We start from the raw sequence: 27,123 nt of genomic DNA on the forward strand, positions 1-27,123 counted from the left end.
AGTACAAAGGAGCTGGGCCATTATGGAGGACTGATCGTATCACTACGGAGGGAGCTGAGTACAGAAACAGGTAGGGTGTTTATGAAGGACAGTGTGTGGGCTGCAGGATCGCTACGGAGAGGACAGACAGTGTGTGGGCTGCAGGATCGCTACAGAGAGGACAGACATTGTGTGTGCGGGTTATGGAGGACCGATCAGGCTGCAGGATCACTGTGGAGGATGGACGTAGTACACTTCAGAGGAGCTGGGCCATTATGGAGGACCGATCAAAGGAAGCTGAGGACGGACGTAGTACATTGGAGCTGGGCCATTATGGAGGACCGATCGGATCACTACAGAGGAAGCTGAGTACAGACACAGGTAGGGTGTTTATGAAGGACAGTGTGTGGGCTGCAGGATCGCTATGGAGAGGACGGACAGTGTGTGTGTGTGTGTGTGTGTGTGTAAAATGCCTCAGTAGCTTCATGGTGGTGGGTAGAGAATAAGGCTTGAACCCTGTACCTTGGGCCCAAGTGACAAGAGCCTGAATTCCCTACCCACCACCATTTGTAAAACACTTGCAGATTTTTGCCTCATATTTGTTTTGTTCCTCATAAAATGTGTGTGTGTAAAATGCCCCAGTAGATTCATGGTGGTGGCTAGAGAATAAGGCTTGAACCCTGTACCTTGGGCCCAAGTGACAAGAGCCTGAATTCCCTACCCCACCACCATTTGTAAAACATTTGCAGATTTTTGCCTCATATAATGTGTGCGTGTAAAATGCCCCAGTAGATTCATGATGGTGGGTAGAGAATAAGGCTTGAACCCTGTACCTTGGGCCCAAGTGCCAAGAGCCTGAATTCCCTACCCACCACCATTTGTAAAACATTTGGAGATTTATGCCTCATATTTGTTCTGTTCCTCATAAAATCTGTGGTTTCTGTATTTTTGTTACTTGACTTAACACAGCCAGTAGTGCAGTGGTAGCAGTGTTGCCTGACAGCTATGGGTTGTCTGGTTTGATTATTGGCTGGGGTGCCTTCTGTGTGGAGTCTGCATGTCCTCCCTGTGTTTGTGTGGGTTTGCTCTGGTGTCCTCAGTGGGTATTTGTCCCTATTTTTGGACTGGGTGTATTTCCCCAAAGGGGGTTTTTTTGGCTTTTTGGGGGGGGCCCAAAAAGGTTTTTTTTGTTTGCCCAAAAAAAGGATTGGAGGGGAGGGGGGGTATTTGGTGATTTAAAAACTGAACTTTTAAAAATTTGAATTTTAAAATTTTTTTTTTTGGGGGCTTTTTAAAATTTTCCCCAAATTTTAAAAAAATTGGGGCTTTTGTTCAGGGTATTTTCTTTTGCTTCTTCCCAAAGTTTTCTTAATTCCTTAGAAATATTATCTTTTGTAAATGACAGCACAGCTCCAACCATTTTTGTGAATTTCTCCACCAGATCCTTCCTGTTCTCCAGTGTCTTTACAATGAAATTGGGAAGGGGTTACTTAACAATGTCTGTATGGGATTGTGATCTGAAATTAACTTAGGGTGTGCCATTACTTGCCGTGTCATATATTCACGTTCTATTGACACATAAATCCTCTCGAGTCTGGACCATGTCCTCTCTCTGCTCACTGCTGTGTAAAATTTCTGTTGGGTTCCTGTGCTATACCTGTGTTAGTCCTTTCATAGCTTTTAAGCACTTGTAAATGACGTTTACCTTCTAAGGTTACATTTTGCTTTCTAGGACTTGCACTTGCATCTAATTTATTCGTAGTTCATTGTCAGTCTCCTCCTATTAATAGCACCCATTGGTGATATGCCATTATTTCACGCACGACCTGTTTATTTCGTACTTTTTTATTTTTGGTGGTACATAAATATTGGCCAATGTTATCCTCTTGTTTTCCAAATACCCTTGTAGTAAGAAAAGTCTGCCTTGCATATCTGTTTTACTCTACTCATATGACAATATTAGATCTTTGTCAAATCAATGTGATTACCTCTGTTTTTCTCCGTTATTTTTTTTTTGCATAATATCCGACTCCCTGCCATTTATTAATAAAACTCTTGCTTTCTTCTCCTTTTAAATGCATTTCCTGTGACATTGTAATGCTCGACCTCAGCCCCTTTACATACCATTGTACTCCCCTGCATTCTTCTCAAATAATGGGCTATATTTTGCCAGACTTTGTGCACAAAGGTTTAGTAGCTTTTTTAGCGTACTAACATGCAGGTAAAAATACCAACAAATTCTGTGTACGAAACCAAAAGTAGATTCCTCCCCTTCTGCCTGTTGAACTTCCAAATGGATGTGAGCCTTTCTTCCTTTTTGTTGCGTTCGCTTTGAAACATCCTGTATTTTTTGCCCCCCTGCCAATCACTATAATTTCCCTTTACTGTTCTGGTTTGATATGTGAATTCCTTAACACTGCTAAACAGTATCTTCTTTATATTTTTCCGTTGTCTTACATTTCATCTCTGCTGCCCTTCTATTCTATTATAACCGTTGCTGGAACTAGTGCAATATTGTTTCTATCCCATCTGCTGCCGGACAGCTTGTTTTGAGGGAGTGATTATAAATTTACTTTGGTGTTGACTGTAATAACTGAGTAACAAATTATTATATTGTAGCTAAGCAGTTTCTGTCCTGTAAGTAACTCTGCTATTCATCACATTACCTCTTTAGGTCATTTCCGAATCTTGGTAGCCCTCAGCTAAATGTCTCCAATATTTAAAAATATATAGAAATTATTTGTGAGTTTAAATTCTTGAGTTATGACTTATAGAATTTTTGCCATCAGGTCTATCCTTGTGTCTTTTATTACTAAGTTGTGATATTTATCTTTGCTTATATCCATGTATGTATGTATGTAACAATAATTTACATATCATCCGGGCCTCTGCTGAAAAAGGGCTTTAGCTCAGTTATACACTCCCGGTTAACAAATATAAAATAAATAAAATAAATAAATATGTATGAAGGAAACATTAACCTGACCTTATCGCTAACTTATGCAATGTTTTATTCCTCTCCGTTCGTAGTTTCAAACTCTTGTACTGACGTAAATCTTTGTACTTCATTAATCTGGCGTCTTTTGTTTTATTTCTAAATAGTTGCAAGGGCATTTACTTCCCCACTGAGAAAATCAGATTTGGTGTATTCCAGTAGTGCCCAACTTCCTTTACCGTGCTACCACCAAAACTTCATTTGAAAGCACTTTTTCTTTAGCATTACCATAATAACATGAAGAGGAATCCTTGACTGTCGCAACTAAGGGCTAAAATTGTGCATTATACTAAGTATGCTTCTTTGTAAATATGAAGCTATTAACTAAAAGGTATGTTTCTCAACATTAATTTATAGTTAAGCAAATAATGTTGTTCATCATATGAATCACTTCTGCAGCAGCCTTAGCTGTAGCCCCTGGGACGTAGCCCATATAGCTAAGGCTACCGCAGCAGTCATCATTCAAACATCTGTTATGATAAGTTGACTTATGAGTCATGTGTGGGATCATGGTGAAACAGCTGATTGTATTATCCACCTGCTGATTATTTTTCAAATAGGTAAATTATAAAGTAGTTAATTACCTTAGTTATTTTATCAGTTATTAATATGAGTATTTATTGGACCCAGCAATTGAGCAAATCTCTTTGAGAATTTTACTTCCCTTTTGAACAAAACAAAAAAAAAAAGAAAACCAAGAGAGCTGCCCCACGAGTCTGAGGATAAAGAAATTAACTAATTTATGTTTTTTTATTCCAGCATTTCCCTTTTCACGGTCTGACTCATTCAGATCTCTTTTTTTCAGCTTTAGAGGCATTCCCTAAATTTTTTTGCATGACTTTGGCTTTTTGCCTGTCTGCCGTATCTTTTTTTTTTTTTTTTTTTTTTTTTTGTTTCAAGACTGAAAAAGTTTTTTAGGGACTGTCTTTCTTTCTTTCTTCAATCTGCTTTCTCCGTTTTCCCTTTTTGCTGTTGTCCAGCATTTCTCACGTGTTCTTCAATCCCCGATCTACAGTATTTATGTCCCTGTTCAGTTTTTTTTCTGATCCCAGATCAGGTTCAAGGAAGAAAATTTTGAAAACGGCATAAGTCAATCTGAAACGAAGATTAAACTGCCTGCAGAATTTGAAATATGGTATAAATGTGCTTGTCCTCAGTCATGTCCTCATTGAACAGTTGTAATCAACGAACTCATTGATCCCCAGTTAACAGTGCCTTTCCTTTCCTCCAAAGTAATAATTAATATTTAATTAATAATAATTGTTTGTCTTAATAATTGTTTGAGTAAACAATTTTGAAGTTTCAGTATTATTAGACAAAGAAAGCCGTCATTGATCTTGGAGGAGAAAAAAATTATGTGGACCATTTCAACTAGTATCTTTTTATTTGTTAGTCTAGACCATTTCCTTAGTTGGTTGATTATAGACTGCCAACAGTCCCTTCCCTTCCGTCCTTCTGGCACATTTGTGATCTGAAGGTTCTGTCTTCTTTCTTTGTCGTCTTGGAGCTTTTCTTCTTAATCTTCTTTTCCTGCTTCTAAGTCAGTCAGTCTCCGCTGAGTCTCCTTCTTGAACACTTTTATTGTTTCTAAGTTGTCAGAATGAGTAGCTAGATCTGTTTCCATTTTGTCTATTCTTTTGTCCATTTTTTTTTTATTGTAGCCCAACAAAGAATCACCAGTTCTGACCACTTATGAGTAGAGGTTATGTATCATCTCCCCCAGTTCGAACATTTCGTTGTTAGAAGCAGCAGGCTGCTCAACATCGAACATGCTGTCTTCCCTCACTATAATGCTTCACCTTTTCTGCACTGCAATTGGCAACTGCCTTCTATTTTTTGGTGTTCTCCTTCTTTTAGACATTTGCTTCTCCTGTATATGTTGTTTTGCCTGCTTTTCTCCTTTTGTACCATCCATGGCAGTTTATGTAGGAGGAGAGTACTTCACATGTGGCTTACAAGCACAGCGCCAGGCCAGAAGTCCTGTCCCCTTTACTTTTGTATGTTTTGTTTTTGGCAGGGTGTGGATATTTATTTGTATTTTTGCCCTTCTCTAGGCTTTAGCCTCCATCTCTGTTTTCATGAAAGCTCTGAAGGGCTTGGAGCCCGAACCTGAGCTGACTAATGGTTTGGGTTTGTGGGAGGTACCCTGAAGCATTGAAAGCTGGACAGCTGTTATATTCTAAGCAGTGTATAATGCATATAGCTAATGCTACTGCAGCATTGATCATTCAAACAACTACTGTTAGGTAAGTTTACTTACACAGCTGTGCTTTTCTGGCTATGGTTGTAATACAATATGTAAATGGTTGTAATACAATATGTAATGTTATATATGTTTAGAAATTCAAGTACGTTAAAAACGTCAGGCCTGCATTTGTCTGATATAACAAGACCATTTCATCATCAGTTATCCATATTATGTATTAAGAGTGTGTGTGTGTGTGTGTGTGTGTGTGTGTGTGTGTGTGTGTGTGTGTGTGTGTGTGTGTGTGTGTGTGTGTGTGTGTGTGTGTAATGCCCCAGTAGCTTCATGATGATGGGTACAGAATAAGGCTTGAACCCTGTACCTTGGGCCTAAGTGCAAGAGCCTGAATTCCCTACCCAACACCATTTGTAAAACATTTGGAGATTTATACCTCATATTTGTTCTGTTCCTCATAAAATCTGTGGTTTCTGTATTTTTGTTACTTTACTTAACACAGCCAGTAGTGCAGTGGTAGCAGTGTTGCCTGACAGCTATGGGTTGTCTGGTTTGATTATTGGCTGGGGTGCCTTCTGTGTGGAGTCTGCATGTCCTCCCTGTGTTTGTGTGGGTTTGCTCTGGTGTCCTCAGTGGGTATTTGTCCCTATTTTTTGGACTGTATTCCCCCAGTATTGGCTTTGTCCAGGTTTTTTGTGCCAAGATTGAGAGCTATGGTGATAACTGAACTCACTGAATATGTTTGGGGGCTGTATTCCCCAATTATTGGCTTTGTTCAGGTGTTTTGTGCTAAGATGTTGACAGCTATGGTGAGAACTGAATTCACTAAATGGTAGCCATTTAAGTTTCAGTCTTCCTTTTTTTTTATAAAAATAGATGATTTGGTATAGTGGTATGTTGCTCTGGCCGTTTTGCTTAGGGTTGTGGGTTCAATACTTGTCAGTGAAATGTATGGTGGTAACACAGCATTTTATTCTGGCACCTTTCCAATATTATACAAGCAATGTTTAAAGTGTGTCCCTGGTTTTTGGGCTTTTGTCCCCCCCCCCCAAATAAATTTTGGCTTTTTCCTGATTTCTTGTGCTGCAAAGTTCAGAGATACAGCTGAGTGTCAAGTAGATTTTACAAGGAGCTGAGAGCTGCAGGGGAACAAATGTTTAGTGCTGCTTATGCCGCATCTGCTTACATTGTAATGTGCTTGCTTTTGATGCAGAAGGCTGTGGGTTCTACTCCCACAGTAGGTAGATCCATTGCTGATACTGTACTCTGTTGTAAAGGGGATGGATGCTGCAGTCCTCTTTGGCAAAGATACCTAGTAACTATGAACCTGTTATCAGTTTGCCACCCATTCCCTATTGTGATATTACTAGCATTATCATTTTTTTAATGCAACATAGGCAATTTATTTCTGAAGGGCAACAGGCACTTTATTTGTAGATGAAACAATGACATATAAAGTTGTTTGCTAGCAGTAACCTCTTCATTAGTTAACAGATTTCTTTAATGTGGAATTATTTAGATGACTTTTACTTCTTCAGAGATCATGCATATTTACTGATACTGGTGGACTGTAAAAGACTGAGTAGACTTTTATGATAGAAATGTTCTGAATTGGGCAGTTTTGTCATTATTGGTGCATGCATTTTGTTTCATTGTTTACTGGAAAGATGTTCAAAGCAATACATTTAAAATGCCCTCTTAACAAATGTACTGTATTGTACAAGGAATATAATTTAATACAGTCAGGAAGGTGTATCAAAGAGCATGTGTATGTTTCGTGTTCAAGGGGCCTATGATTTGAAAACAGCCCAAAATTAATCTTTATCTGTCACTGGCAAAATGTATTTTCTTTGAATGTGGGTTTCACTGCTGTTTCAATGAATGTGAGTTTCAAGGGCAGAGAAGTTTTAATGCTAAGTCTATTTTCATTGCAAGACTGCATTGCTTTGTTTAGCAGATATCTATTAGGGTTTATGCTGTAAAATATAAAATAAAACTTTCAAATTAAATCCATATCATCGCAGAAGTAAAGCTGTATGCACATTACAGTGTTTATGGCAAATGGGGTGAAATAACCAAGGAATGGGACATTGGAATGGCTGCATGGGGGATGCTCCATTCAACCATGATTTTGTGAGGGGGGAAGGGCAGCAAACTCAGACAGCCCCAGCTGAACTATACCTCTCAACTGTCCTGAATTTTGCAGAATGAATAGATTTTTGCTTCTTATTTTTGATTTGTTCCTCATAAAATTAGTGGTTTTCTGCCAAATCATTTAGGAATGAAGTCACTAAATAATGGCAGATATTTGAGGTTCAGATTTCATACCCTACAAAAATTCATACTAATGCAAGACCTACTACTATTCTGTTATCTTTCTAAGTTTATAAGAGCAGTATTTAAAAATTGTCTTTATTTTTGAGTCTGTGTCCCACTTCTATGCATGGCTTTGTCCAGATTTCTTGCTCTGAGGTTGAGAGTTATGAGTGTCAGAGCCATCACTGTCAGCCAGAGACATTTCAAACTGTGACCTACTTGTTGCACTCCACTCCCCATTGTAGTGGCTCTGGATGTGTCCAAGCAAGGCAAGGAGCAGTTATGCAGTGTAAGTGTGCAGAGTATTCCCCCATCCAAGGTAGACCACAAGTATGACTGTAGCTTTTCATGTGTCCTTGATTTTGCAGAATGTTCTGGGTTTCTGTCATATTTTTATACTGTTGATTTATGCTTCTTATTATTCAGAAAATGCATGCTGTTGCAGTGCCCTGTTGCTCTGTATTAAAGTAGCAATGCTTTAATGACCATCAGGTAAGCTTGTCGGAGATTGTAAGATGCAAGTAAGCTTTAATAAGTGTACTGTTAAAGAATTACCAACATTGAAAGCCTTTTCATTGTTGCTATGCAGAGAATATTTACATAACTAGATAACGTATAAGCCTTAGGAATTGAAATGCATATGACAGTATTTGTAATAAAGGACAGGATTACAGTATTTTCAGAAGCTCATTACATTTGTTGGAGAGTTGCAGTCATCTTTTGTTGGAGAGTTGCAGTTATCTTTGCAGGCTTTACCCGTAAACTAAACAGAATGCCAATCTATCATGTGTGGTCCATAACTTGTGCAGGAATCCTTTAAGCAATGTATCTTGAGCTTGTTTCTTGTTTGCTGTTCATTTTTTACTTTGATCGTGTGTTCTCCATGAAACAAGTAGATATTGTTGTAGGCAGCAGGTCTTTTTTGGATAAGGAACATTTTTACAAGTGGGGGTATCACAGAGATTGCTACTTTCAGCATGTTACTTGGTAATTTTATAAAGCTGAATATAAATTATAATTAGAACTGCAGTGCAAGGAGAAGTGGTTTGAGCTGAGTGCTGCTTGTTTTTTTTTATACTTGATTTTGACTGGCATTCCAGTAATGTATTTAAAAAGCAGTTTATTTTTTCATGCCTTATAACCTTTGAGTTTCCATCTAGATATTAAGTAAGTTGTCATGTAGCCAATGCATTGAAATATTTTTTTCTTCTACACTTCATTTTGCCTTGATTGGACTCTCGTAATGACCCAGGGCAGTGTATTTGATTAAAGTTCCAGTTGTGGTTTTGAGCATAGCACCACCCCTTTCTAGTTGGCCACACCCCCTCCCATTGGCCCCACCCATTCAGCTGTCTCCTGCAGCCCCCACCTTTAATTTGAAGTCACCAGCCGCCACTGATCAAAAAGTGCTTCAACAAAGTATTAGTTTAAGGGTGTGCACACTTATGCAATCAGCGTATTGTACGTTTTTTATATTTTTTCCCCTAACAGATTTGTTTGTTTTTCAGTTGAGGTTATAGGTCACATTAAAGGTGGGAAAAGTTTTGAAATTATTTATTGTGGTCTCATTTTTTTATATCATAAAAACCTGGCATTTTAACAGGGGTGTGTAAACTTTTTATATCCACTGTATGTATAGATACACACACACACACACACACACACACACACACACACACACACACACACACACACACACACACACACACACACACACACACACGCACACACAAGCAGCATTCTACCATCACCAATAATGATGCCTCAATACAAACAGAAAATTATTGACTTTAACAGTTGGCTTAGTTTCTGATGTCATTCCAAGGGGATCCAGTACCTGACAGCCTGGGATGACATGATTGATAAACCACACTGCTTTGCCAGAGATGGCCTGCATCTGTCTTCCTTGGCCTTCAGGCTCCTGGCAAAGACTCTTGCCTCCCCATAGTGCCTTTTTTAGGCAATGCCATGAGGTCAAAACTACCAACATGAAAATTTCATCAAAGCATAAATTAAAGGTCTGCTGCTAAACGCTAGGAGTCTAAACTTGAAACTGCACTCGTTGTAAGCATTCTTAACTTTGGAAGAAGCTGATATTTGTGCAGTCACAGAAACCTGGTTCAAAACTGTGGAGAGCACCCCAGCCATACCAGGTTACTCATCCTATCATTCATTCAGACCCCAAACCGTGGGCACCAAAACAAAAGGAAGTGGAGTTGCAGTATATATAAAAGACATACTCACCTCTAGGCTGGTCAAACATTATGATGCACAGGAAACACTCAAGGTGCAGTTAACAATTGACAAGACCCCTATTCAAATCATAGCTAGTTATAGGCCTCCAACTCTGACTCAAGATGCCCACTCCACCTATCTGGACCTCTTCGAATCTATCAAGATTCAACCCTTTACCCTGATCCTGTGCGACTTTAACTGTCCAACTATAGATTGGAAGAAATCCTCATACCAAAACACAAATGACCAGAGATTCCTTGATTTTGTCAATGCAAATACCTTGAACCAGTTGGCTGAGAACCCCACAAGAGGTGAAAATGTCTTGGACTTGGTATCAACCAACATGAGTAACCACTGCAGCATCCCTACAGTGTCATCATCCCTGGTAAGATCCGACCACAAAACAGTCACTTTTGAAGTCCCCATCTCCCCCAACCCCCCTCCCAGCTAGGGTCAAACAAAAAAACTTCTCCAAAGCTGATTACACCTCCTGTAGGGGTTGGGAGGCTGGCCTAATGGTTAAGGTGTTTGCCTTACAAACACAAGGTGCAGGGTTTGAGTCTCACAAGGGATAATTGGCTAGGCTTAAAAAGGCTCACAAGGGCAGTTAGCTTAGTACTAATCTATGAATCTATGAACCTATGAGGGAAGGTATAAACAGCTTTACAGCCCACTTCCCCTCCACAGAAACTGGCACATATGTCCAAACCTACACCAAAGTACTATATTTACATTTATATAGCTGCATGGAATCAGGAATACCAGACAGGACAAAGTCCACCTCCTCAAGGAAGAGTAAATGTGTCTGGTGGACATCTGCAATAAATAAACTGTACAATAAAAGGAAAAAATTGCTGTTTAGGACCAAGAAGGAGCATATGTCTAATTGGATCAGTCTTTCCTTAGCCTGAACAAGCAAATAAGAGCAGTAGTGAAATCTTCCAAAGCAAACTTTGAGTCCAAACTGACCATATCTACTAAAGACAATCATAAGGCCTTCGTCACATATGTCCGCAATCTCAAGGGAATCAACCAGATCTGCTCAGAAATGGTGGTCAAGGACACCACATACACAAGTGTTGTAGATATAGCCAACCTGCTGGCAGACAGGTTCAGTGAAAACTTCACTCCTCTGCCCCCCCCATCAGTAAAACAGGACATTCCCAGTACTTGTCCGCCTCCCCTTATCTCTAGGGAGCAAGTCATCACTGCCCTCTCAAAGGCAAAAACTACAGCCTCCATGGGACCCAATAACATCCCAGTCTGCATCCTACATGAACTCAGCAGGAACTTGCAGCACCATTAAGCACCCTATTCAGCCAAAGCCTGAGTACCAGCTTCATCCCAGCCGAGTGGAGGACAGTTACTCTCATCCCTTTGCACAAAGGTGAAACAGCCACCGATCCGGGAAGTTATAGACCCATCAGCCTAACTACCTTGATCTGCAAGGCCATGGAGCAGATTATCATGGATCTCATTAACAACTTTATTGGCAACCGCCAGACACTTGATCCCACACAGTTTGGTTTTGTCGAGGGGGAATTCATGCTGTTAAATTTGGTCGCCTTCTTTGAGACAATCACCAAGGCTATGTACGAGGGGAAGACGGTCCACACCTCCTACCTTGACCTGGCCAAAGCCTTTGATACTATTCCCCACTTGGGTGTAGTAGATAAACTCTCTCTCAACTGGGCATCAATCCATATGTTACCAGATGGGTAGCAAACTGGCTCATTGATAGAACCCACCTAGTGAAACTAGGGGAAGCCACCTCAAGTAGTAGAGCTGTAACAGGCAGTGTACCCCAGGGATCGGTCTTGGGGCCTCTGCTGAGTGGGATGTACTTCTCGGAGTTGTAAACCCAATCTAGTGGGCTGTGGCTGACCAAGTTTGCAGATGACTGCAAGCTGGTTGCTGTCATCAATCCCCCTAGTGATGTGGACATTCTCCAAGAGGGTCTCACCCAAACAAATGACTGGTGCCAGAAACATGGCCTCAAACTGAATGCCAAAAAATGCATCATCATCATTTCTTTTGGGGAGAGTGACATCCAAACAAATCATCACATCGATAATAAGGTACTAAGCATGCAATCAGTTGTGAGGGACTTGGGCACCCAGGTTGATAGCAAATTGAGCTTTTACCACCATATTGCCTCCGTTGTATGGAAAGCTTTCTACATGGCCCACCTCATTAGGAAGGGGATCTAATCCAAGGACATGCTGGTCATAACATCCCTTTATTCTTCCCTTCTAAGACCCATTATTGAGTGCAATGCCCCTTTTGGCATGTACCTCACAAAGCACATGCAGCAGCTTGAGAGACCACAGAGGTTCCTCACCCAGAGAATCCAGGGCCTCAAACATCTACCCTACACACATAGGCTAAAAGCCTTGTCCCTCTACTCAGTCTCCTATAGACTCCTCAGAGGTGACCTCTATCTGGCATACAAAGCAATCTCAGACCCTGCCCTGATGGGACTGCTGCATATCTGCAAGTCAGGCTTCACTCGAGTAACCCGCACGCGTGACTTCAACCTGGTCTGTGACATCAGTAGGACTTGTTGGCAGTGCAGATTTGTGTCCCAAAGACTCCCCTTTTTATGGAATAGACTTCTTCTCCATGTAAAACAGAGTACCTCATTAAACCTTTTTAAATCCAACCTGGATAACTGGATGGGTAGCAGAAAATACACCCCTGGGACTCCACCTGTGTCCCTGCTGGACAGTGGCATAGGATGCTGACTTGTTGGAACATGAGCTAAATTCTTGGCTAGGTTTGTAAGGGCATCAGGGCCAGTAGCCTAGTAACTTCCTATGATCATATATATATTCACTTCATAATCTTGAAATACTGAAATCTTGAATTTCAGTTTTTTGAGACCATGAAATCGAATTCACACAACATCAAAACACCAAAACCGTGAAGCCGAAAACCGCGAAACTCAAAACACCTAAAACACAGCACACAACAGACCACACATATACCACAACATCAACATCACAACATAAACAAACACAACAACACACATCCACAAACCTACAACATAAATAAGCAGGAGGGCAAGCCCCCTGCACCCCACCAACCCCCAACTTATATATACTAACTCCGAGATCGCACAAACAGTAAACAAAAACACACACACACACACACACACACACACACACACACACACACACACACATTCTGCAGTCACTCACACACACATCACACATATCAGCACACTCACATACACTCAAACTCCCACCCAAAACCCGTACAAAACACTCACATAACACCTAAATCCACACACGGCACCACACACCATCCACAAACAATCCCGGACATTACGAAGTGTAAAGCCATAACCGCAAACTCAAGATGTTCGAATTTGCGATTATGCACTTTTGCTATTTTCAGATTTCAACTTTATAGTGTTGAGATACTGAAATTCGACATTTCAGTATTTCGAGATTATAGTGTTTATATGTAATATGTGTGTGTGTTTGTGTGTGTGTGTGTGTGTGTGTGTGTGTGTGTGTGTATATATATATATATATATATATATATATATATATATATACACACACACACACACATAGATTAGATATAAATATAGATATATAGACATGGATATATATAGAGAGAGAGGGTATGCAGCAGCCCCAGTCTCACTTCTTTCATTTTGCTCTGTGCTTCATAGCTGATGTTTTATTATCACATGAGTGTAATTAGTGCTTGTGTGTGTGTGTATGTGTGTGTGTATGTATGTGTGAGAGAGTCTTCTTATGCATGCATGTCTATAAAATTGAGGGGGCTGAGTTTATTATGCAGTTTAACTGCACACTTTGTTGGATATCTGAGATGACCCTGTTCTTGGGGGGTTTGGCAGTATAAAACACAAGTTTAAATACATGAACTATAACAGACTTCATTTATTATCCTTGAATTTGGCTCCCTTATTTTCTGCTTTCATTTTGTGTACATCAAATCATTTAACAAGTCATGCCCCAGGGCCAGTCCTTAAAGGAGGTTTGTATGCCTATTAGACTTGCCTGGTTAACAGATCCATAAAAATAATTAAAAAAATTGTTTTCCATGGAACATGTTATTGTATAACTGCATGAGTATCTTCACGCCCCCCAACCACCTGACGTCCTGTACGGGCATCAGTCACATATTCTGCTCCATTCCAGGTGGTGTATATTTACACATTTTGTTCCCTTATTTACTGTTCCAATATGTGATTCTAATACCTTATAAAGTGGTGCTGAAGTAGCATACTACCAGTGTGATTGGCTGAGTCTTGGCTTCTAATTAACACTATATACTAGCTTTATTAAACAAGCAGTGACATTTTCATCTTCATTTTTCTTCCCAAAAATATCAACATGTAAATATTTTGTGCAGTGTGTCATTCTGTTGTTGCACCAAAAATGTGAGTACATTCATTGTAAAGAAACTTGGCTTTTGCTTTAAGTTCCAGACTTTGATACGTGGTTCAGCATTTTTAATATGCACCTTACCGTATCCCTGTTGTACAGCCACAGTGAGGACAATAACTCTTTCCTGTTCTATTTTATTGCACTTCTGGAAACCTCTTCCATTCAAACGTCTCTTCATCAACTTTGCCATATGTATTCCTTCCTTTGCTACCTTCTTGCATTTTAGCCCCTAATGTCATCTCTGATTAATTCGTACCCCTATTTTATCATTTTATTCACAGTTTTATCCTGCTGATTATGTTACTCTTTTCATGTATAATACAGTTTGTAGTGATTCATTTATGATTTATGTTGGTACATCAACAACTACTTCACCAAATGCAGTCAGCAAGCATGAGAGTAAAGGGTTTTTTGCAGATGGGGAAGCCCCCCTGTAGTCCTTATGTAGGGGGATACCCTTCACATCCCACGACTTATATATACCTGTTCATGGGTTATACAGCAATAGAGAAAACAGGTAACTCTATTGTCTCTGAACGCTGTTTAAACAAGTTAATTTTGGATTATCAGAACTCATTGTAAGAGTGCTGGAACTATTAATACAGTCCCATATGTTTCTCTCCGTCTGTGTTTAATGGCTTTCATGTATTATTTATTTGGTTATGCAGCATAGATTTTTTTTTCATGCTGTATTTTTTTATGTACACCTTCTCCTCCTTTCTTTCTTTATCAAGGATGCATCTTGAAATTAGTTTTTTATTAAGTTTATTTTGCTTCATCTTACAAATCTGCCAGGTTAACTAATTGCATTAAGTATAGTATGTATGTACACAAAACAAAAAATGCTCGCCATAAGTTTGTAACAGTACATATGCAAATGAGCAATGCGTGTTATATAATGAGTTATGTAATGAGTGCCTGTATTTAAGTATGCTCACTGAGGTTTTTTCTGACAGTGCTGACATTATCTTTAACTGGTTTAGCATGCATCCTTGTGCCCTGTTGTGTACCTGTTTTCATAGGAAATGCGCTGATTTACTTTCATTTTTCATTAAATTTCAAAGAGAGCTATGGTGTTCCATTTTGTCTTGACACCCTCAGATGAAAAGACTCCAGTCAGTTTCCCAAAGAAAATTGTCTGAGATAAGTTTCATGCTGAATCTTTCGTGGTACGGCATACTTTTACAAAAATAGGATCCTCAGTATCCTGCTGTGTAGCTGTGAAGCAGAAGCAGTTATTTTAGGACTGGGATGTTCACTGCACTGTACTGTATATTTACGCAATCTAAATGTCAGTCTTGTATCTTTTCCTGCAGAGTCTATGTGATGGTTGGCGCAGATGTTGCATTCTCTTCTTGTCTGCGAGAAGTAGAAAGTCCCCATAATCAGCTCAGATGCAGTCAGGAAATGGAGCCTGTCATTACATGTGATAAGAAGTTTAGAGCTCATTTCCACGTCGACTGGTGCAAACTTTCATTAGTAAGTTGCTGCATTTTTAGTCATTTTGTTTAGGACAAAGTGCAGAATGACAACAAATTAATTACCATATTTCTAAATCTGTTTTATAAATGGATATAATGAGCTTTCTGCATTGAAATATATACTTTAAGGTAAGCTGTTATTGCAGAATAATCATAATTTGCTATTATTTATGTGTTATATATTCAGATAGTGATGTGGTGAATAAAAATGCTGAAGTGAATAATGCAGTTCTACATGCAAGTTGCTGGTATAGATGCCATTTGACATTTCACTGTGGTGTAAATGCAGTTTAAAAATGCACATGCAGTATGGTTTACCACATAAGCTGCAGTGATACAAATAAAACATCATTCAGCAATGCAATATATAATGAAGTTGTTGCCTGTGGTACATCATGATTCCAGCAAGGCACAGGCTATAAGCTATCATATGTGTACAGTAAGAAATTCAGCAGAAGAAAATGTAATGTCTCTGATCTCTGAGTGATTAGAATCCTGCATTAGGAAGGCAGTGTATGTCATTTAGCTGGATTTCATTAAGAGCTTGGATTCTGCACAGATAACATTGTAAAGAAAAATAAATATCCTAGATTCTGGAACACATTATGGCAAGTGAGTTGTGAAATGGTTGAGGAAACAGAAGACATTAAGTTATGTTAAATGGTAATCAGTCAGAGGCTTGAAGATGACCACAGAAATTAGCCTTAGTGGGTCTTAGTAAATGTCCTTGGAGAGGACATTGCAGATGGACTAGAAAGAATGTACGCCTGTTTGTCCATAACAAAATGATCCACATTAGTGCAGGCCCATCAGGGAGGATCGCCAGACAGGAACGGGAACTGCAGGTGACCATATTAAATGAGACAGTGGCATTAGATGGTATGGCATGTTTCTGGACAAGCCAATGATTTGTTAGCTTGCTTTGGATGCAATGTCAGAAGGTCTTCAGCAAAAAAAGAAAAAAAAATCAGTACAGATGAGGAAGCCTCTGTCTGAATAGAGTAGTTTAAGTGGTGACTAGCAAAATATAACAAAACTCAACAAATAATAGAAAGGCTTATGTTGGCATATCTCGGAAAATGAAACTTTTAAGAATGTGGGTAAATAAAATGGGTTGCTTATGGTATAGAATGTGGTACAGCCGCAGTGAATATTTACTTCCCCAAAAGACAGTGAAGTTATGTAGTATACTTCAGTTGTGAGACAATCTGTACATACTAATAAGGAATCCAGTGGTGTATGCTGGAAGTTTAACTAAACAGGTTCATAGGTAGTTACTAGGCATAAAGTCTCAGAGACCATTAAGGAGCTAAGCCCAAACAACGAAATGCCACAAAGCATCGTTTGTTTGAGTGACTTGCTCAAGGTCACAGAGTAACCAACAAATGTGGAAAGATTCAAACTCTGTATCCTTGGCACAGGAAGCAGCTTATTAACAAGTCAAAGCTTTAGTTGTCTGCACTTAATGTCAAAAAAAATCCTAGTAACATGGACAACAGTCATTTTTGTCAAAGATCACTTTCTTGTCATGCCAGAAAAATGAAAGGTTCATGGGTTCATAATTGTGTAGGTAGTTTCTAGGCATGTAGTGCCATTAAGGACCCTATCCCAAATTCCCACTTGCCGCAAAGCACTGTCTAGTTAAGTGACTTGCTCAGTGTCACTCAGTAGATGAACGAAGTTGTAGAGATTCAAACCTTGAACCCTTGACACACAGCAAGCAGCTAATTAATAGGTCAGAGCCTTAGTCCTCTGTGCAAACTGCCAGAAAATTAGATGTTTCTTTGGGAAGGACATTTTTAGTAGTTAAACATATAGGCATCTACCTGCAGTACAAACAAATACAGACTAGAAAAAAAAAAGACAACAAATTTTGTTTTTGTCTTGAAGGTCTGTCTTTTCAACTAGTATGATTTGTCCAAGAGTTGAAATTTCCTCTGGTGTGAGCTGGAGATGACCCTCACTTATTGCATTGATAAAAGTTTTTTGCATTTTTGATCAATGATTTTATTCCTTTTTTCTTTGTTTACTCAGTATTGGCTGTTTTCTTGCTTTTTTTTATTTCTCCATGACTTTTGGGTTTCTAATACCATGACATTAAGGGAGTCCATTCCTAAGTTAAAGTATGATTGTGTTGTAGTGTTTGATGTTAGCCAAAAGTGCTCTTCTCAGCACCCGCAATGTGCCCAGAATTGACTCCTGCAATTCATAAAGTTACATGTATCGGTAACATATCTAAATTGTCTCTCGGCTTTTCCCGGTTAGGGGTCGCCACAGTGGAACTCTGGTCCGCTAATGATTGGCAGTAGATTTTTACATGCCGAGTTGCCGGCCCTGACACACAACCTTCAACGAAGGAATGCCCATTCACGCATGTCTCCACACAGAAGACGCTCTAGCTGAGAATCGAACAGGACAATGTCTTACTATGAGGCAACAACGCTACTGCAGCACCACCACCGCAGTATTGGTAACATATCTAAATACGACTGTAAATTCTTTTTATGAGGCCCATTGCTCCTACTACTATTGGAACTGTCTGGGTATCCTTCTTCCACATTGCCCTTGTTTGTGCATGCAGATCCTGGTATTTTATGAGTTTGTGTCTCTCTATACGTAAGACACTGTAATCACTGGGTATTGCAATTTCAGTGATCAATGCTACTTTTGCCTTCTTTTCCTGGACTACTTTATCTGGTTTTCTTGCATCTGTTTTTTTGAACTGTTGGTAATGAATGATCTCGTGTGATATAAAATTCATCATTTTCTTTAATGCTTTGTGGCTCATGCTTCCTATGTTTCTCAGCTACTTCAATATTATAATTATTATTATGTTATTATTGTTGTTTTTCTTTGTTGCATGTGTAATGTTACTAAATGTTACATGTGTTTAATTACTAAGGTTAGACTTTAACCCTCGGAGCATCTGTTGAAAACAGTCTCTGACTGGCTGGACTTATCCAGTCATTAAATGTAAACAAACAAACAAATAAATAAATGTTGGCTGTTGCATACCGTTAGCTGTTTTAGTCCTTGTCATTACTCAAATGGCTGCTTTTTCTGGTTGCAGGTAGTTTATTGTTTCTTAGAATTTAAATGAACTGATCCAGAGGCTCTTTTCAGCCAAAATCCAGACCAAAAGCACAGTGTCTGTGGAAGCAAATACTAAATACCTGAAAACCAAAAAAAGGAACCAAACTTGTAAAACAAAAAAGAATCAGTAAATATTACTTACAGGCCAAATAAAGGCATGTTTAAATGTGGCCGCTGTAAATACTGTAAATATATAAGGACAGGCTCAACCTTTGAAATTAAGGGTCAAAAATATTATTGTAAAGATAAATATAACTGTGAAACTTCTGGAGTAGTATACTTAGCTTCCTGTAAATTTTGTTCTGTTTTCTACTTAGGGAAAACAGAACGTCAACTGAAACAACGCATATATGAACATATATATGCCATTTCTAAAGGTACAACTACAAATGCGTTAGCTAAGCATATTATTGAATTTCCTGACCATAGCTTTTGGTTTAACATAGTACAAAAAGTGCATTTAAACCCTAGAGGTGGTGCATGGCACCTTAAACTTGAAGAGCAAGAGCTCCTGTGGCAATTTAAAACCGAAGCTTATGTTTACCCTGGTATAAATGAAATGTGTTCTGTGAAATGTTTGCTGAAATTGAGAGCTTTAGAGCGATAAATGGATTTATTTAAAATATATTATTTTATGTTAACATATAAGTAATAATATTTAGTTCCATGTTTATTTTAAAAGTCAGTATTTTTTATTTTAATATTTGAAAATTAATGTGTATATATATATATATATATATATATATATATATATATATATATATATACATTCTTTTAAGGTTTATAGTTCTTTAAATATTTAATTGTCTAATTAGTTAATTGACAATGTATTGTTGGGTGTGGGTATATATGTATAATGTTTTTTACAAGGACCGTCTGAAGAAGTGCATTGATTGTTTATGCATGAAAGCGCTAACGGATTAAATATACTTTTCAGTGACTAAATACCTGAAGACATGGGTTATATTTTTATACAATTAAGAGACAGTAGGAATTTAAACAAGATCACTATGGTTGCACAGTAGCTGAGACTGCAGTCGCCCACATATTTTCCATATCATTTCCCAGCTGTGGCGCCTTACCTCTGGTGTCTGCATGTCCTGCTTGTGCTTTAAACGTTTTGTGATGGATGATCTAGTTTCTTCCCACATCTCAAAGACATGCAGAAATTCAATGTAGCTGTTATCCCCTAACCTTCCATTAGGTGGGTACAGTTGTGCATGTCAAGTGTGCAAGTACCCTGTAGTAGACTGTTGCCCTGACCAACGTTTGTTATCTGCCTTCTGCCCATTGAATGCTAGGATAGGCTCTGGCTCCCCAATGACACTGAAATGGGTGATACAGTATCAGACAATGAAGGAAGGATTGATTGCCTAAGTCAGTGACAAGTGGAATAACCCAGTGATTGGAAAAGAAACCCTGGAGTCTGGCCGAGGCAGGAGAGGACACTTATTCTCAAGGGAATTTATTTATTTTATTTATTTAACATTTGTTAACCAGGAAAGTCTGACTTGGAACAAAGCCAATTTTCAGCAGAGGCCTGGGGAGAAATGCTCCATGTATGTCTTTGTAATGTGGGAGGAAACCAGAGCACCCGGAGGAAACCCACCTGAATGCAGGGAGGACATGCAGACGCCATACAGAAGGCACCCCAGCCGAGAATTGAACTGGAGAACCTCTTGCTGTGAGGCGATAACACTACCGCTGCACCACTGCGCCGTCCAAATGGAATAATAACCAAAATCACCCGCTGAAAAGGCCAGTGAGCCTTAAACGATTAAATATAAAAATACAGATTCCAGAAATTAAAGCTTTACAAGACAAAAGAATCTAATTACATTTGCATTACTTGTTCATAGGTTCATAGGTTCATACTAGGCTATCTGCCCTAGGGCATTTATAAGCCTAGCCCAGAGTTTTGTGGCTTTCGCCACCCCTTTAGTTTGAAGGATACTATGCCCATTATTTTGCTGTGCCTCTGTCAAGCAGTGACACTGAGGTTATCCCTCGGGTATACCTGCGATCTCCCATCCATTGGTCAAGATTTCTCTTGAACAAAGCCAGCGAGGTGCTCTGCCTCACATGAACCGGGATTTTGTTCCACAGCATAGGGAGTCTCTGGGTGATGAATCTGTCCCTCCAGCACATCCTATTAATAGCCGTGTTGAGGTTTAAGTCTCTTGCCCTTGTAGTTCTGATGGATTTAGATCTTTTGAGGTGAAGCATGTTCATTAATTCCGGGTTGGACATGGCCTTGTATGTCAGGCACAGGTCACCTCTGAACAGACGGTAAGCGACTGAGTAGAGCTGGAGTTCCTTCAGTTGGGCAGCATAAGACATATTTTTGAGACCCTTTATCCTTTTGGTGAGGAACTTTTGGGGCCTTTCCAATTGCTGCAGGTGTCGGGTCAGATACATTCCGAATGGGGCATTGTACTCAATCATTGGTCGGATGAGTGATGCGTACAGGGGAACGATGACCTCCCTTGATCTAGATGTGAATCCCTTCATGATCAGGTGGGCAATGTAGAAGGTCTTCCTAACTACTTTGGCAACGTGAGTGTCAAATGAAAGGTTACTGTCAACCTGGGTCCCCAGATCCCTGATAACCTCTTCTGTGCTTAGTGGATTGCCACCTATATGATAACTAGGGGTAACCTTGTTTTTCTCGAAGGGTATGACTATGCATTTTTTGGCGTTTAACTTTAGGCCATGGCTCTGGCACCAGTTATCCGTTTCTATGAGACCCTTCTGAAGGATGTCTGTGTCAGATGGGTTTTCAACTATGGTGCCCAGTTTGCAGTCATCTGCAAACTTTGTCTGCCATAATCCTCCTGTGTTGGCTTGTACTTCTGAAAAGTAGATGCCGAACAAAAGGGGGCCCAGGACTGAGCCCTGTGGGACACCACTTGTGACAGGCTTGGAGTCTGACATGGTGCCAGCAACTCTGACCCTGTGGGTTCTGTCACTTAGCCAGTTTGCAACCCATCTTGTGATGTATGGGTTTACATTTAAACTGGTGAGTTTTTCAATGATATCCGAGTGGGGTATTGTGTCGAAAGCCTTTGCCAGATCAAGGTAGGCTGTGTGGACTGCCTTGCACTCGTCAATGGCCTTGGTGACTGTTTCGAAAAAGTCAACCAAGTTTAAAAGGCATGATCTGCCCTTGACAAAGCCAAACTGGGTTGGATCCAAAGTCTACAAGTCCCCTATGTCTTTATTTATGAGTTCCATTATGATCCTCTCCATAGCTTTGCAGACCAGGCTTGTCAAGCTGATGGGACGGTAGTTTCCGGGGTTGGTGGAGGCACCTCCTTTGTGAAGTGGGACCACCATTGCCGTACGCCACTCCTTGGGTACGTATCCTGAGGTGAGGCTAAGATTAAACAGCTGCCCTAACTGCGGGTTTAATTCCTCATTGAGTTCGTGGAGCACACAACTGGGGACACCATCTGGTCCCATGGATGCTGTGTTTTTCGCCTTGGAGAGAGCAGTTCTCACCTGAGCATTTGAGATGTTTGGGGGGCTACAATCCTCTGGTATAGAAATCTCTCCTTTTGGGGGGGAGAAATTTGCACTGAACCTGTCAGCCAGTATGTTGCCAATATCTGTAGGTTCAGTGATTTTTACATCATTTTGAACTAATTCTGAGCATATCTGGGAGTTTCCTCCCAGGTTTCTAACATAGCTAAAAAAGGCCTTATGATTGTCTTTTGAGTCCTTAGCGATTTTTCTCTCAAAGTTTGTCTTGGATGATTTTATGAGAGATCTCAGTTTTTTACTTATGATGATCAAGGGTGTCTTCCCTTTTACGGATTTTGCTCTATCTTGTAGTAGCTTCCTCCTTTTGTTGTAGAGCTTGTTTATGGCTGGGGTCCACCAGACTGGACGCTTGCCTTTGGTACAAAGAGTCTTTGTTTTGTTTGGGATTGCCTGATCCATGCAGTCCTGGAGGTGCTGGTAGAAGGCATTAGTAAGTGATTCAGCGGTTTGAGTAATGGTTTCCGCTGGCTCGGGGGCCTTGAAAGAGACCACACCAGTCTTTAGAAGTGTGAAGTCGGCTTTTGAGAAGTTCTTCACTGTGGTCTTTTTTATCTGGGGTGGGGGCAGGATGTGGACTTCCAGTGAGATTAGTTTATGATCTGATCTCACCAATGATGGGTATACTTCTGGTGTTGAACATTGTGAGCCCATGTTCGTGATGATGAGATCTAGTATGTTTTCTCCTCTTGTGGGGATGGTGACTAGTTGTTCCATGGCATTTGAGTTTATGAACTCTAGGAACCTTTGGGCTAGAGTGTTGGGGCTTGAGTAGTGATCCCAGTCTATATTCGGATAGTTGAAATCACCCAGTATGATGGTGTTTGGAGATACATTTATCCCCTCCAGTGTTTTCAGGAAAGCTGTGTGAGGTTCCTGAGTTTGAGAGGATGGCCTGTAACATGCTACAAACTGCAGAGCAGTCTTGCCTATGGTTAACTGCACCTGGATGGTCTCCGATGCATCGTACGTTGCCACCAACCTTGAGGTGAGGGTGTCCTTGATGAATATGGACACCCCCCCTCCTTTTTTGGTGTTGTTCGGGTTTTGGGGCCGGAACGCATGATATGAGGTAAAACCTGATAGTGCCGGGGTGCTCTCAGGAGCCTTGAACCAGGTTTCAGTCACAGCACAGACATCGATGTTCTCCATACTGAGAAGGGCTTCGAGTGCGTGCATCTTGAGGTTGAGACTTCTGGCATTGAGCAGCATTACCTTTAGTTTTTTTCCTTTTTTGTGTTCTAGGGTGGTAGGTTTAGAATTTGAGCCTTGCCTAAAAAAGGCACAGTGGGGGTGGCAAGAGCCTTTGCCAAAATCCGGAAGCCCAGGGGTGACAGGTGCAAGCCGTCCCTTGCAAAGCAGCGTGGCTTGTCCAGCATGTCATCCCAGGCAGACAGACATTGGATCCCCTTTGAATGACACCATAGTTTAAGCCAATTATTAAAGCTGATCATCTTGTCTCTGTATTGTGCCATCATTCTTGGTGAAGGTAGGATACTGCTCAAGGTCAGGGTCATACCTGCCTGGGCTACATAATCAGAGAGCTCCTCTATGTCTCTTTTCATGTAGTCCAGGGAGGTACGTCTCAGGTCGTTCACACCAGCATGGACAATGAATGAGTCATACTTGTACCTGCAGTTGAGTGACCTGAGTGCTTGCGTTATGTGGCAGATTCTAGCGCCCGATAGGCAGCTTACTGTGACCCTCTCCTTACTCAGTCTGGTGAGCGGGACGTCAGTGTGTCTGACTATGGAGTCACCTATGATGAGTGTGTCTGGCATTGTGTTTGGCCTTAAGGGCTGTGACTGTTTGGCACACTGACTCTGTGGTCTATGTGTTGCATGTGCTGTGCCCTGTGGAGGCAGTTGTTTGGGTGTCTACTTTGGTGGCCTCTGCTGTTTTGGTAGATTTTTGATCAGAGCCTCCGAGTATGTCTTTGGTGTTTATGTGTATGATTTGAAGTTGTGATAGTGCTATGTGAGACTGGGTTTGTGGTGTGTGTGGTTACCTTCTCCTCCTGTCTGGTCTTGCCAGTCCTATGTTGAGAGAGCTCAGCCTCCAGTTTGGCTATATAGTTGCATCTATCGCATGTATTTGTGTTTTGTGGGAGAAGGAGAGGGTTGTCTGTGTACATGAGGCAATTGTAACATTGCGTCAATATTCCCAGATTCACCAGCTGAGCAGGAGAGGATACTAGCAACTGACATGCTAGAAGGAATAGACAAAAACTTTATGTAGATGAGTTTGAAAAAGACTTCGGGGGATGTGGTGTTTTTAGGCAGGTGGGGTACTATGTATAATAAAAAGTGCTATATCAGAGTAAAAAGTACTTTAGGAGCAAGTGCTAGGCTTTACAGATAGAGAATAGTCTACTTAGGAATCAAGTAGAGCTGAACTTTTTAGTTAGAGAATAGGCTGGTTAGATTAGCAGTACAGTTCAAGAAGAGCTGTTCTAAGGGAAAAAATGAAGAGTGGACTTTAGGTAGCCCGAATAGTTTAACCTTGATTAACCGCCGCTGCTCTTGTGTGCTTCTGTGGCAACTCCGCACTAAATTGCGCTAAAGCATGCTTTATAGCAGGGGGCTGGAAAAGGCAGGAAATGACCCAAAATGGCCAATGAACTACAAGTTACTGTCTTAAACCACTCCTCTGAGGACAAACAGGCAGCTCAGTACTCCCCACTCTCACTGGTGAGTAAAGAAACTTCCCCCTGACCAAACAAGGAAAATGGAGAAGTACAGGAACCAAGACAAAGCCCAGGGATCAGCAAAATCTGATCACTGGAACAAACTATTCAGGAAAGTATGGAAAACAAGAATATTTTTTTGTTTTTTTCAAGTTTTTTACACAGATAGGACAGAAAACACAATAAATGCTATGCTTTTCGATTAAATGCTATCAAAAGCTAGTACACTTGAGTGTATTAGCCTGTAGTTTAACTTTTAAGCAAACTTAAACTAGGAAGTGCAACAAACAATTCAAGCTTTTAAAAACAGGAAAAACAGGTAATAACTCTATAAAATAGGCAGAAACAGTGTAATACAAGCAAAACTGATACCAGGATAGTTTCCCACGTCTTTACCTATAGAAATAAACCCTTACAGAATTGAAGAAAGAAATAAAGAAATAGAACATCTGCTTTCTGTAATGTAGAAAATAACATTCCCATGAGTAGAATGTTAAATGATTCATTTAAATGTGTGAATCCCCTGGTTTGTCATGGTTCTAGCATTGATAACCAGCTCTTCATTTGTAAATGAATTATTCAGATGCTTGCAAGACCAGAACTGATTAATCTTAGCTGAAAAGTTGCACAGACATAGTGAACCAAATATGTCTAGTTTTGACTTTTAACCTTTTCCAACTTAGCCATAAAAACAACAATGAGACTTGCTGCCAACTAACTTCCTGTCACATCTTTTGCAGGGTAGCTAAGCTGATACTTGTCACATTGTGGATGACAGATCATTTCTAGCACACAGCGGTAATACTTGTCTCAGCTGGTTAAGAAATATAAGATGATACTGAAGCAGCATCTCCTTATCTCCTGAGCATAATTAGTATCTACTGTACTTCTATATTTACTGTTTAGTAACCAGGTTGGTAGACTGGTCCAAGCGACCCTTTTCAGCTGTGAGAAAATGCATAGTTTCCAGATACTTCTCAGTTTTTTTCACTGTCTTGTATTACAGTTCCTCATGTGCCGTTCTCTCAACTAGTGTTTCAGAATTTGTGCATCTTGCCTGCTGTCTCACTTGTACATCTCCAACAGCAGTTGCCATGGGTCTTATTTTGCCTGTATAATCTGTTAGGTGGATTGCACCACAGTTCTGAATAGCTCACACCTAAGCATCTATTTATCACGTCCTCCTATTTGCTGTCTGTAATAAGCACCCCTGTAATAGGTACCCCTTCTGTATTTGGAAATGTTAGCTTATGGCTCTGTGTTAGTTCTTGGTCTTGATTTCTTAGTAAGCCTGTATAAAGAACCCAAGCCCCTTATTTATCTTTCCATCTGTCCCATTTAGTTAATTGTGCACATATCATAGTATCTCTTTCACCTTCCATGGTGGCAGATACGCATTGCAGTTGTAAGTAATATATGTAACTCTGTATGCATCCAGCCATATTTATAGTCCTTTGTTTTCCTGTGCCACCACTCTAGTAGCTGTTGCATTGTAGAGATCCTCAAGTATTCCAGTCTTCTTTAAAACCTCACCCATTGTGTATTCTGCAACTCTTGGTTGTATTTCCCACCATTTTTTTCTCTCTGTCCACTTTCTATGATAATTATTGTTTGTTCCATCTTTTGCAGAGTTTCCTTTAAGATTATATTGAGAACTTGTGAGGTAACCCAAATTTCCTGTTGCAGTTGCCAAATTGTATTTCTCATTTCCAGTACTGTCCCATGTGAAATAATATCCTTTTTAGCCCTTATTTATTGATTATTAAAAAACTTGGAACTTTGAACCATTTTGTTGGGGGTGGAAGGGAACCTTATCATATGCTTTCCTCAAGTCTCTGAATTCCCAGTTAGGGTTTTTCCTCATGTACAGCTTCTTATGACTGTTTCTCTCACTGCAGACATTATTTTGGTGATACTGTATCCCAAGCTGTACTCAAGCCTCTCATCTCTTATTTTCCTTTCTAGTACTCTGTCATTCTTGTAGCACTTTCATACAGTAAGTTAGGAGTCTGGTACTTGTTTGCTTCCCAGAATTGTGAATATCCCACTAGTTCATCCCACAGTGCTACAAGGAAGCTAACATCATCCCACTACCTAAGAAAACCACTCCCTCCAGCCCTAAAGACTACAGACCAGTCGCTCTGAAATGAAATGTTTTGAGCAGCTGATCAGAA

General features: G+C 40.1%; 1 protein-coding gene across 6 annotated transcripts in view; it reads left to right on the forward strand.

The window, feature by feature from the left end:
* Positions 1 to 27,123, forward strand: part of SGCE (sarcoglycan epsilon) — a 555,267-nt gene that overhangs the window by 264,981 nt on the left and 263,163 nt on the right. For all 6 annotated transcript variants that reach the window (XM_044065943.1, XM_044065944.1, XM_044065947.1 and 3 more), the window contains one exon: positions 15,466 to 15,628. In XM_044065943.1, coding sequence (XP_043921878.1) covers positions 15,466 to 15,628 — 163 coding nt within the window. The remainder of the gene's footprint in view (positions 1 to 15,465; positions 15,629 to 27,123) is intronic.

The sequence above is a fragment of the Protopterus annectens genome, chromosome 3.part0, assembly GCF_019279795.1.
Source record: "Protopterus annectens isolate FY-2018-M chromosome 3.part0, PAN1.0, whole genome shotgun sequence".
In the NCBI taxonomy this organism is placed as follows: Eukaryota; Metazoa; Chordata; order Ceratodontiformes; family Protopteridae; genus Protopterus; species Protopterus annectens.